At 44.3% G+C, this 13540-nt stretch overlaps 1 protein-coding gene across 22 annotated transcripts in view; it reads right to left on the reverse strand.

Moving 5' to 3' along the window:
* Positions 1-13540, reverse strand: part of LOC1280613 (heterogeneous nuclear ribonucleoprotein L) — a 175039-nt gene that overhangs the window by 5995 nt on the left and 155504 nt on the right. For 20 of the 22 annotated variants that reach the window (XM_061658899.1, XM_061658909.1, XM_061658908.1 and 17 more), the window contains 2 exons: positions 4220-4398; positions 3129-3221 (listed from right to left, as the gene is read on the reverse strand). In XM_061658899.1, coding sequence (XP_061514883.1) covers positions 3129-3221; positions 4220-4398 — 272 coding nt within the window. Of the gene's footprint in view, positions 1-3128; positions 3222-4219; positions 4403-13540 lie in introns of all 22 variants that reach the window. The other 2 variants (XM_061658903.1, XM_061658902.1) reach the window with 1 other exon arrangement.

Raw genomic sequence — 13540 nt, forward strand, 5'->3', positions numbered from 1 at the left:
GCCCGATGCCGATTTCAATCGACACTCAATCCACTCAACGATCGTTTCGAAAATATTACACGTGAGGGGCGTGTCATATCGTTTCGTTATTCAGCTAGCGTACGGAGCGGAGTTTCTTTTGTTTCCACTTCCGTTTTTCCGGATGTGAATATTTCTGCGTCAGCTGGTGTGGGTTTTTTTTTCATGGGAGCACCACGCACACCACCAAAACGGCACAACGAGAGGATCGATTTTATAGTCCAAAAAAAACCCGGGAATGGCAGTTATTCTCACAGGATGGGAAGGAAGCGTAACGCGTTGTTCCGTTGGTGCATCGTGTTTCTATGGCTGTGTGTGTTTTTATTTCCTTAGCTTCCGTTGTTCGACTTCCTAAATTCGTTCCAGCTTCACGCTCGCCTTCCCCCCCCCCCCGGCTTTTCGCGGACAGAGATTTTCATTCAACAAAGCAAGTGCTATTTTCCTCGCTTAACGTACGCTATTTTTCCCCCCTGCTTTGCGTGTTTGTAGCAATGTTTCGTATTTTAAGAGCTTTTTTTCTCCCTCGCCCACTTAAAGTTAGCACCGAAACCGAGCACAGCGAATGGTGTTGCCGCCGTGCGTTCAATTTTTACGATCACCATCTGTTGCGGTATTATCGTGCGGCATATTGACAGCATTTTTTCGGCAGGGAAAGAGGCAAAATGTCCACTTTTCGGAGACATATTTTTTTACAAACCGTCCGTTAATTTCAAACGCAATATTGCTCTGCTCTGCGCTGTGGTAGGAAGGCATTTTTATCGGTGGCGTATGCTGCAGAATGTTTGTCGCCAGTGGACACAAAACCGAAATGCACAGCTGAGAGAGCACGCTTTTTCCTATTACGGTTCATCAACAGCATCATCATCGCCATCTTGCTGTCGCCCAAGGTAGACAGTTGCAAATAGTGAAGGCAAACAAAACGGCAACTCTTTCGCAAGCAATCGGAACGCACAACACAAAGCCCAGCAGCTTGCAGTGACAGAAGACATATTTTTTCCACCAATTTTCTTTCACTCAAAATACGCGCCATTTCTCCTCCCCCCGAAAGTGTTCTATTTCAATTTATGGAGTGTGTTTTTCTTCTTCTTGATTTGGCTGTCTCTTCCTCTCACATGACAGTTGCAAATGAATTTTCCGAATCTAATGCATAGCATCTTCGTCTCTGTTTTCCTCCCATTGGTTATCTCTTCCAATTGGAATTTGTTTAGTTATTCAATCTATATTCCGTCGCTTCCGTGGCAGCAATGGAAATTGTATTTTTGCTTTTCGCAAACAACCGGTTCCTTCCCCAAAACCGAAATTGCAATGCATAAAATGGGAATTGAAGAGACAGCGGGCAAGCAACACAAACCCAGCAGTAGTGCGACTCGTTTTGATGAATCGTTCGTTCGTTGTCTGATTTAATTCTTGCAACACGTTTCCTTCATTTTGTTGCAATTGCATCGCATCGGAGCATTCGGTTGAAGGGTGGTTTTTTCTTACGTGCGAGCATCATCGTTAGTACTTCAAAAGCTAATACTTTTACAAACTCGAAACCACGTTCAACACGTTCCGAGGTACGCGTAGAGAATAGCTGTTGCTGGGTTAGATGAAAGGGTCGGGGGTGAGGTTGCGTATTGAATGGGGCAATATGTTGGGAAGCCTTATGAGGAACGTGCTTCGGCATGTGTAATTTGCAGCCCAGCTGTGTGTGTGTGCTGCAGAGGGGTTTGTTTCGGCTTCATGGAACTCCGGAAAAGTGGGCTGATTTTATTCAAATGTGATGAAGCGAGCGAGAAACATGCATGCATGGGTCCGACTAGATAAAACTGTTTATTTTTATAACAGACTGAATGTCGGAGTGATTGTGTTTGTAAAATCAAAATTGTTGAAGCGGGTTAGCTTGAATCGAATAAGAGTTCATGTTCAAAAGAAAATGTAGCAAAATAGATTTTTACTTCATCAATTGCAATTTGAATACATCTCAATCTCAACTAAATGGTTGTCTCCATTTGTATTTCTACCGAAACATGTGATTTAATAATTGCTATGCAACATCTTGCATACCTTCAGGCGTTCTTCAACGGCTCACGAATTATCGGAATGATTAATCATACTTCAATTCGTTAAATCACCGCAACAAACGTTCAGCTTATAATCAAGTGCTGTTCGATCTCATCGTAAAAAAGGTTCATAACCACGTGGTACATGTTTTCCGCCACACGAAAACCACAAAACCACGGATCAAATTCCAACCAATTGACTCAGAACGCTCCGAACCATAATCCGATTGCTCGCTAGCCATTGCTATACGGCACTTGGGATTTTTTTGTTGTTGTTACAACGATTGGAATGTGTGGCCACAAGCACCACAGACAAATAGCCGGGGAGCTACACTAGCAGTGATTTATGAGGGGCGGAGGAACGCAACCCCCGGCGGTTCGGTCTATCTCTCTAGTCGCCCAATTAGAATTCGGTAGTTCTTGGTTGGTTGGTTGACCAAAGACAACCATACACACACACACACAAAACCGACAGCGAAAAAAAGGGTAGTTAAAGCAAATGCAAGCAAATCGTTTCACTCACACTCTGGCGCGGATACTCTGACAGTCGCGTGAGTGACAGGCCATAAAATGTGAACTAATTAGTCACCATTTGTGTGTGTGTGTGTGCGCGTGTGTTTCTGCCCTTTTTTCTTCTTCTTTTACCTCTGCACGGTACGCGTTAGAAGAGATTGCAAATAATCCGTTGCCGGTGGGTAAAAGATCGGCAGAGAGAAGGAAAAAGCGGAAAACAACCGCACAGACTAGAACTGATTTTGCGTGATTACCCTTCTGGCCGAGAGATTGTGTGCTAAATTACGGTTACGACATGGGAGATAGCAGCACGATTTTCGCGAGCTGTTAGCGTATTATTTTTGTAAACTAAATCTTCTCGTCTTGTTTACAACAACGCACATTTATGTCACACTTTCATGCGTGTTTCACGCGAACCCATTATGCAGCGGCTTTTTATTGATTTTATTTCGGTGTAATCACGCCCATAGTACGTGTTACGGTACACATCATGCTTGAGAGAGAAGACAAAAAAAACGAACGTCTGGGAGTTTTCCTCCTGCAATGTACACTTACCCGCACCACGTTGCCGTACAGGCAGAACAGATTGAAAAGCTTATCGGTGTTGGCGGTTCCATTGTCGAGTCCGTAAACCATCATCACTGCGCCCTGTGGTGTTTGCATACGAAGATACATGAAAGAGAAAAAGAAAGAAGAGCGAATAAATATGAATTCACATGAAAAGTAGGATGAGATTTATTAGATTTGTTTCGAACGATAGAAATGCTCCGGCACCGGCAAAATGGCGATCGCAACAGAGGGGAAATATTGAACCGGATTCGATGTATTCCGATCGGATCTATATTGGGTGGAAGGGGAAAGGGGAGACAAAATTACATCTCCCTGCTGTTTACACACAATTCATTCCCAGGGCGGGCAGACCACAAACTGAGTGGAGATTTAATTAAATGATAAAGTACAGCTGCCAAGTTGGTGTGGAGTTGGGTTGCGACAGTTGGGAAGGAAAGCTATGTTTTCGAAAGAAAAAAAAAGATAAGGAATTTGGACGTTTTTAAGGTAAAACAAAGCTTTTCTTTACAAATTGAGAAGAAAGGGTATTGTTTTTACGAAATTGTAATAAATCGTGCTAGAGAAAATTAAACATTATTCAATTGACTGGAATTCGATTGTTGAAAACGACCATAAAAGTAATTTCGATCTAGCCATAAAAATGCAGCACTGATTGCATACCAACCAGGCGCACACGCGTTGTCGTGCCGCACCATGCGTCTCCATTCTTGCATTTTCTGCTAAAAAACGAAAAAAAAACTGCACAAAAATACACACTTGTAATGCAAACAACACAGCAGAGTTGTTTACATTGGAACCAGTGGCGACAACACGCTTAACCTCAATTGCAATAACGCGAGCGAGATTAACGAACGGAGCAAAATATTATTTGTCGGAAAATACACTCAACAAGCAAAGAAGAGGGGGGTTTATTCTTCATTTCGAAACCAATCAGTTATTTCTGCTGGTCGTTGTGCAACGGTTGTTTATCGCTGTCACAGAAAACCCGAAGTAGGTTGCAATGATTTCATCCAAGCCGGGGTTGAGAAATTGGATCAACAGTAAGGGGAGATTATAAACGAGAGCAAAACCCTTACCTGTTGCTGCGTTGGCTGGATAAAGTTGGTTGGCCCGTTGCGTGGCAGCGGCGGATCCTTCATCAGGCCGACGTGCGTACCGGCGGCCGCCGGTTTCCAGTTCTCCGACGGGTGGAAGTCCGGGGGCGAAAAGTTCGGCGGAAAACCATTACCACCGCCGGCGCCTAGCAGAGCAGGTTCTAGACCAATGGTTGGCAAAGGGGGGGAGGGAAAGAAGAAAAGAAGAAAAATTATATTATCTTTCGCTGGTGCTTGACCGTCCACCCGTCAGTGTGAGCGGGACGGTTCGGGCAGAAGGAGGAATAAGATAAGAAACAAAAAAAACTTTATTTCTACTAATGGTTCTCTACTCGGCCACTCAACTACAGATGAGAAAGGGGAAGGAAGGGAATGGAGAATAGAATGGCTGGGAGAAGCAAAGTACACCTTCTGTCAACTGCAAGTGCAATGATCTCTCGCGCGTTGGAAAGCACGTGAAATTGGAACAGGATCAGGCAACGGAAACCTCGACAGCACCAAAGCAAAAGCAGGAAAGATGAAACGTTTCTCATTTGCTCGCTCCGTAAGGGCATTCCATCGCCTTTGTTTTGCACTGATGTTGCACGCAACCTTCGTTCTAGTGCAGCAACGAACGAGACTAATCCATGGACAAACGTTAACAAAAAAATGCTTCTACTTCTAGAAACGCGAACAAGCGATTTGTCACTTGAGCTGGGGAGAACGTCCACTCTGTCCAGCAAACACAAAAACATCCTTTTGCCGCTCCGATCCGATACCGTTTTCGCAGAGAAGCAAACAAATGAAAAGACGTACACCAGCAGCTCCGGAACGCTCTATCTGCGATTAGAGACGCGCTGCAGAGCAACGAGAGCGAACGGCGAACATAGTTAATTGTGTGGTTTTGTAGAGAGCAAACCTGAGGGCGAGGTAGGTGTGTAGTTGCACGTGTTCCAACGTAAGAAGAAGCGAGAGCGAACTCGTAACTTAATCATGATAAAAATCGGTCACCCAAAACCCCGTCCCCTCTGCAGTTTATAAAAGGGTTCATTTGTTTTAATCCTTACACTTCCCGGAATGGTTTTGGGAAAAGTGCTACCGGAAGATGGATGATGTTATTCGCCGAAAAGCGGAAGCGATATTGCATTCCGAGGCGAAGCGGTTTCATTTTTCGCTAGCTGAGACTCATTTGGCTTTTTAGGGGGAACAGAGGGGAAAGAGAGAGAGAAAGAGAGGATTGTATAATCGCTTATATCTTTGGGGTTTTGTTTGTGAAGGACTGAAGCACATAAAATAAATGATGTACGAATTAATTTACGATGCTTTTGGAGATAAGAAATGAGTTTGAGGTTTGGTCCCCCCCGAAGGTGAAACTGTTGCATGTGGCGGAGCGTTTTTTGTTAACTAAAAAAAAATGGTAAAAAAAATAGTTTTCATGTTTTAGTGTCAGTGCACTTTTATCTGAAAATCCTCTCGAAATTGGACAGAAAAATGTCAATCTAGCAAAGGCAAAAATGTGAATGAAATTCACAGACGGAAAACAGAGCACCTTTGCGCAAACAGCGCAACACGTTCGGTTCGGTCAAAACACAGCACAATATTTGTGTTGCCCTCCACTACCTTGCTCCACATTACACAAACACACCCGGCGTGTGTCCTTAAACGTGGCGTTCGATAAACAAAATACCAACAACCTCCCTCCCCTAGCGATCAATCCATCAATCAAACGGCTCAAGAGAACTGTTGCACCGAAGCTGTGCCCTCGTGCTCTTTCACTCTCTGTTAAAACGGTCGAATACCAGGCGCCTCCATCGTCCTCTTGAAATTCTTCACAAATTCATATTTTTCTCTCATATCATGTGTATGTGTGTGTGCAAGAAAGAGAAACAAAAATGAAAAATCTCCAATTCAATCACTTGGCATGACACGCGTGGAACAGATCTCGTCCTGAATCAAAAGGTTACGCTTTGCTCCCGCGTTCAAGTGGTTTTTCACAGGCACACGTGCACTCAAATGGGTCATTTTGCTTGCGTTTTTTTTTATTTTAATCGTTCACCAGAATCGAACCCAGCGGATTGACGATTGTGCTTTATACCACATCCATTGCAAAACCATTCCGAACGAGATCGGTTTTGTCTGTTCCGTCACAACACCGCCAGAAAAGACGGAGAGTGGAAACAATTTATTTTGCCATTTCGTCACCCGCATCGGACGGTCGGAGTTACCGAGTTTTGCATCCGAATTTAGTCGAAACATGACACCGCGCACACACTGAATTCGATTCAATTTTTGAGCCAAAATTGAGGAACCGTCGACTAACACAGCGGGAGCAGGCAATTCACCACGACAAGCCAAATAACTGCCAGGCCTTGGTAGTGGCGCAGAGTGGTGTGGCATTCAAGCATTTTATTTCGCAATTCGAGTGACACACGCGCTGGTTTTTTTGTTGTGTGTGGATGCCTCTCTCTCTGATCGATTGCGAACGCGCAACAAGAGGCATCGAATTTATTTTGATGTTCGAAAAATGTGCATCCCGGTTCAGTGCGCGGTGCAAGTGCGTGTTGCAAAAGCGAATTCAAATTGAGTTTCACCGGGCAGCGCTGGGAGGCTTTGTGCGAGAAATAGAGGGAAATAGAGTGGTCATTTGGTTGATGTGTGAGTGTCGCACTCCATTGAAATGAAATGGATTTATTGAAATGATGAAAAAAAAAAAAAATGAAATAAGCACATTAAACCGAAACATGAGTACTTATGTTTCCATCGTGGTAAATCGCTTTTTGCAATTATGAAATTGCTAATAATTATCACTAATTACACAAAATCCGCAGCACAAAACAAGCAAAGGAGGGCAACATATTTAAATTCCACGTTTTGCAAAAGCATTAGCAAATGTGCATCATGCTCGTACACAACATTATTATTGAACCGCACAGTTGCCCACATGTTTTGAATAAAGTGCTCTCTCTGTCTGAGCTTTTGTTTTGCAAAGTATTTCCATTTGAGGCGCACCAAACCAACTCACTCAAGCAAAACTTCCAGCGACGTGAAACTAAAGTTGCCTACCCATCTCCTACCCAGGGTCGTGTACCACAGCACCTACACTTCTAACGCTACAATCACGTGTCACGTGTCGTGTGTTCTCACATTTGGAGCAACAAATAAAGCTTTTTATTACTTTTCGGCTCCGAAAAGATCACACAACGGCGCCGGATGCCTTTCGGTCGATGCACAACACATGGCAAATTGTGTTTGTCAACTAATGCAAGGGAGGCGGCCGTATGCAATTGACCCGTTTTTTTTTTTTTGCTGTGTCCTTTCAGTCGTACGACGACACTGGTAAGCCCCTTTTGCCTTGCTGCAAAAAGGATCTCGTGACACTAGGAAGAAAGGGGAACAAAATGGAAAACTCTAAACCACAAAAGCTTGTTTCTTGCCTGCGGTCGTCGACCACAAGCGCAGCAGCAGATAGGGAAAGAAGGGTTGTGTCGGTTTGCGTGAATGGTGCTTCTGCTCCGTTTACTCGTTACTTTGCAATCTCTGATTGTGGTGATGCTCTCGGAAGCATGCAAAATCTTTCAAAATCCGCTTATCGTTCATTTCTTGCTCGTTTCTTTCCCGATCCCCGGGCTTTCTCTGTGTGGGTGTATGTCGTTCTCGAGAAGAATATTTTCTGTGCATGCTCGAACAGGGCAGATCTAAAGGGGGAAAACATATAGGAGCGCATAATTTATAGTGCAAGCGGAAATTGACAAACGATTTTAATGAAAGGATCAGAGAGTCATATGACGTTTGGTGGTATTGCATTTGCTACAGTAAAGGGTGTAAGGAGTTCACTTTGATAGTAAAATGCTCATATTTGTTCTCCAATTGAACCAAATTGATGTCTTAAATAAATTATTTGGCATGATGTATATTGCATTGCAATGCTACAATTTATAACTACGATAACAAATGCATAACAACACTATTACTTATGATAAGAACTTGGAAAGCTTCAATACTTTAGATAAGAAACAGAAAAACCGCAAAACATCGTACAATTTCCGAAAAAAAAACAAGATTTGCTAAGAAAGACAACAACCAAAGATGACAATTCAAACAACATAATACTGTTCCTGCCCTCTGACGGTGAGAAAAATAAGGCATACTTTCAGGCGCATAGCGTAGACCTTATATTTAATGAATCAATACTGAGTTATAGCCACTGTAAACATAAAACGAAGCTTATTAAAATTAGAATAAAAAAGCAGAAGGTGCTCCTGATGGACAAGTGAACACATATTACAGCATACTTGCACGGCGTAACGCTTTAAACTGTCAAATTGTTTTCAAGGAAACGATGTCGTTCCGTTCGAAAAAAAACCCCATACAGCAAACACCCACGAGCAGATAGCAATCACGAGTCAACACAGCCAGCAAGCAAGTGCAATGTAAAACATGCATCCCACTTATCGAGATTCGTCAAGGATCCGTCCTTGGCTCGTCTTCCAAGTGGGCGAGGGAGGGAGGGCCTTGTTTTAAACCGCTACGTTTGGACATATTACGTACCACACACGTAGCACACACCCATTTTCCTGTTGTGCCCTCAAGCAGCCACTCGGGCGACACTTTACTGCAAACCGGCACACACCTCACCTCCCAGTACAGTCCTCCACCTTTCTTTTCACTCGACTAAGAGAAGACGTCAGTAAACGACTTTCAAGTCAGTTTAAGCTTCGCGTAAAAATCACGTTTCCACCGCGCTATGCTTGTTTCTTCAATTCCGGGAAGAAGGGTGCGCAGGCGAAAAAAAACCCACAGTGGAAAGTAACGCGTTGCATTTATCTTTTTTTTTGTTCGCCCTTGCACGGCGAAACCAGCACGTCCAACACGTCGGCAACAGTTTGCGGGCATGGTGTGTGTGTGTGGGGCGCGATAAGTGAAGCTCCTTCATCAATTGCCCCAACACGCTAAACAAGCAAACGCGTCGATGCATAATGCGATCGTTTAGGGGCGAGAAGAGCGAAACGGTTATGGTATTTTTATATTTACACGTCTTCCCGGGGTATTTCTTTTACATTTTAAAACGAACGTGAACGATCGTGAAGGTCCCAGTTTTCGTTTCCTTTTTTCTTCCCATGATTGGAATTTAAAAGTCCATCCTCGCCAAAAGGGGCCAGCAGTTTTCAGGATGATAATTCTCACTTAAAAGAGCACACACCGATTTACTAAATTGCTTCACAAGCTTTTGGCGATTCTGCGTAAGTGTGTTGCCCAACGTAATCCAATCCAGCAGCAGCAGCAGCAGCAGCAGTGGCAAGGCAAAAATGTAAAGAGGATTTGGGGTTGTAAGTTTCAGGATGAATAATTTGCCAAAAGTCGTACACACACGCGCGCTGGGTTGGTGGGTTGGTTGGTGGTGGGTGTTAATGAAATGATACACACTCCAGCTCCAACTTTTCGCAGTTAGGTCCTCCTCTCTTCGCTGATCCAGGGACATTTGCGTTAGAGGCAGGAGCACGAGGGAGGAGAAAAAAGAGTTCCGAAACAGGAAGTAAAACGATCCCCGAGAGCTCATGCAGCTTCTAAGCGGAAATTTGTTACAGAACCACAGGGCAGGCGACACACACGGGGATCGTGGCAAGGAGAAAGTTCATCCATTTCGGACTGTTTGGAGGAGCGAAACCAACACTATACACTATACACGAATGTAGCACATAAATTGCGCTTTATTGCACCAGTGGGCGCGCACTGGAGGCCAATGTGGGGAACGGGAAACATAAATGCAAAACGACACACACACACAGATTCCGACTACAAATCGTGCCAGTGCGGAAGAGTGTGTGTGTGTCCTTGTTACACTAAATCCCACTCCCTCCCCGTTGGTAAGTCGTGAGGAAGCAGCAGCAGGGAAGGATACAACTGTGCCTGTAAATGGGATAGTTTTAGTATCATAACTACCCCGGCCCGGCGGCGCTGACGATGGGTTCCGTTTAGGGGCAGTTTAAATGAAATTAAAAAAGTTTCCTTTTCACACAAATAGTGCCGGCCCGTCCGTCTGCCCGGGTGGGTGAGATGAGGAGAGGTTTAGCGAGACCAGGAGCGAGATAGAGGTTAAAGTAGTTTAAAAGTGGAACAACGGTTAAATCATTACAGCAACGGTATGTTTGAAACTGTGATGATAAAATGTGTGATGGAGCTATAGAATTTTCAAATTACTTTCAAGTATGGCATGATGTAAATGTAAAAGGATTCATGGCGTAAGTATGTCATACTAGATAAGCCAAAATGTATGTCAAGAGAACAGGATTAGTGTGTCACACTCCGAAAGTAATGCTGTAAAGTTAGTAACGTAATGCTTTAACATGTTTTTATTTAACATTTCGACAACACGCCAACAGCAATTTGTTATCAACTTCCGTCGCTTTAACATTTTGCCTTCACTGCTTCCTTCACTGCTTGTCGAGGCACGGAAGTAGCATACAACAAACAGCCACACAATGCAATGCGCGAAAGGGTGAATTTATACCCCTCTCCAATCCTGATTACGCACCAACCCCCCACATGGCAGCACAAATTGTGTGGTGTCGCGTTTATCGCGAATACAAACCTTCCGGGCAAAGGCGCTCTCGTTCGGGACGCTTTTCATTCCCACCGGTGCGCGCCAAAACAGTGTGTGTGTGTGTGAACCGACCGACCGAGACCGTTCGAGGCGTGTTATTAATTGGTTAGCCACAAAAGAAAGGAGTGAAGCGACGAAACAACAGGAAGCGAGAGAAAACGGTTGGCTCCCTCGTGCCATTTCGTCTGTGTTTTCGCCGTTCCCAAGCGTCCCGAGAGTCAACAGATGAAAGTTTAACCTCTTTTCCTGCAATACAGAGCCCCAATACAGAGAGGGGCCAGGGATTTGTCGGATGTGCTATTGGTTTCGTGCATTCTTTTACCCCCCGCTTCCGGGAGAGCGCCATAAATTGTGGTTTGAGCTATAAACGGAAACGCGAGGCACTCGAAGCGAAAGCGCACTGCTGCTGCTCGCCTAACAATTAGAAGCTATTTGTCATGGACAAGGAGAGAAGAGGTCCGGGGAGTTGGGAAACTCTTTAGAAAGCAAAAATTAATGGCGTGTAATATAGAGCGCGCACAGGGAGAGCAGGCAGCGATGATTTAGTTAGCCGGATTGGATAAACCAGCGTTGTAGTAAATTGTGGGCAGCTTTGTAGAGGGGTTTTTTGATATTAAATTTAATATTTACAATTTTAAAACACTTTATTGTAGAAAGAAACAAGACCTAAACCATTGAGGTGCATGCAGGAAGTGATGCTTGCCATAAAACCTCCCACAAAAATGCAAATCACAACCCAATCCAATGATAATCGGGCGCTACGCCGTCAGGGACAATTAATTTACATTAATGTGGGCTTCTTGTCTCGCAGTCTCTTCCTTCGTACACTGCCCGGTTTCGTTTGCCGAACTGTTCGCGCTTTGTGAGCAAACCTTCTAATGAATGGGACACTTTTTGGTACACTTTTGCCTGCTAGCATGTGGGGTTTTTTTTTAAATGCTGCCATTGCGCCGCCCCATTTTTGGCACAGACTCACACAGTACGCAGTGTATTAAAAAATGTGTAGGCTAGAAGCCAACAAACACAACAACGTTTGCTAGACACTGAAAAGAACATACTTTTTTCTTCTAAGACATCGCCGAGCCGAGCAAATGAAAAATTTAAATCTTTATCATGTGATCATGTGACCACGAAAACCCACGACCCACCATGGTAAAGAAGTACCTCGCCACCGACGCGCCCACTGCTAATGCGATGCGGATTTCCGCGGATTAGAACATGTTAATAAGCTCCCCGGGCCAAAGGAAAGACCGTTCCGCAAAACTTGGCTTCGCTTTCGGGCTAAATCCCACGCGGCGGCGTGAAAGTGTGCATTAAATTTGCGTAAAATCTTGGTGGTGCCGTTAAATCCGAAAGCCGATAGAGAGGGCGGCGACACAGAGGGCGCGAGAGAGCTATACGTGGAGGCGCGCTCGCCCCTTCTGTAGCGGAAGTGGACGGCGGAGTTGATAAAAACGATCATAAAACAAGATAACACCTGGGCGCATGTAAAAAAAAAGCGAGGTGAGTTCGTGGAATGAAATAATAAAACCCCGGTAATGTTGCTTTTCGCTTTGCGCAAGGGATTGCTGGTTTGTTGCATCGTCCTGCCCCCTCGGTTGGGCTGACTTTGTTGTGTATCAGTTTTTTTTTGGGGGGAAAAGCTCTTCGAGAGGTGGAAAACAAAGCAAAACTCGGGTGTCTCTGCAAAACCGTGAGACAATGAAATGTCACATTTTTTGCATACTCACAAGCGAAAGAGAGAGAGGCAACACTTTGGGTATTGCGACACCCCCGGCAGCACAATAGAAGGTGTGAAAAACTTTTCCCGACACTCTGTGTGTTCCTTTGCACGAGTTTATTAGTGACCGGTGGAATGAAGAATACACACAGCCCCACACAAAAAAAAGAAACGTTCTCCACCTTTACCGTTGATGTAATTTTCTGTAAAATTTATTTTCTCTTTCCCACACTGCTCCGAGGGGTCGCGCTTTGGCACGGGGAGAGATTGTTTCCGCACAGTTCTCAAATCCGGCTTTTAAATTGCTTCCCGGACGCGGGTGGGGGTGTTTTTTTTATGCTGTTCCAAGCAACGCAGCAAGAGCCTTTCTGTAAAACTTTTGGGGAAAATACGAAAAAAAAATCCGAAAAAAAGAAAGCAGAGCCCGAAGCAAAACTTGACCCTCGTCGTTTAGGTGACTGATAAAAAGATATCGACTTGGTACACGGAACGACTATTTTCTTCTTCTTTTAGTCGTCCTCTCTTTCATCCGCTTCGTTTTAGTTTCTCGAAGCGACTACGACTTTATTCCCGATCTCGGTGGATTACCCCGGTAGGGCTTTACAACTTACGATCCCTGTCTTCTTTCAGCTATGTTCGCTTGGTGCACGTGTGTGCCGGTAGAAAAGATTCTTTTTGGCAATTTGTCAGGTGATTGGTGAAGTAAAATGTAAAGCAAACGGTAGCGGGAAACTTTCGAGGTGGGCTATACACTGCTGGGTTGGTTTTAAGGAGAGTTTGGGATGGAATTTTGATTGGCCAAAGCCGTGCCATTGTTACCATGAAGGTGCGCTTTACAGTGGATTGTCACATTGAAAGTGCAAACGTAGCACCTTTTACCTTGCAAAGCAGCAAGTGACACGTCGTTTTGTCTGATATTGACGAGTGATTGTTCAAATGTTTGGATCCTAAATGCTTAAAAAACTGTTTGACTTTTTTTTCGAAATTCAAAAATGATCGATAA

This window comes from Anopheles gambiae, chromosome 3 (assembly GCF_943734735.2).
Source record: "Anopheles gambiae chromosome 3, idAnoGambNW_F1_1, whole genome shotgun sequence".
Taxonomy (NCBI): domain Eukaryota; kingdom Metazoa; phylum Arthropoda; class Insecta; order Diptera; family Culicidae; genus Anopheles; species Anopheles gambiae.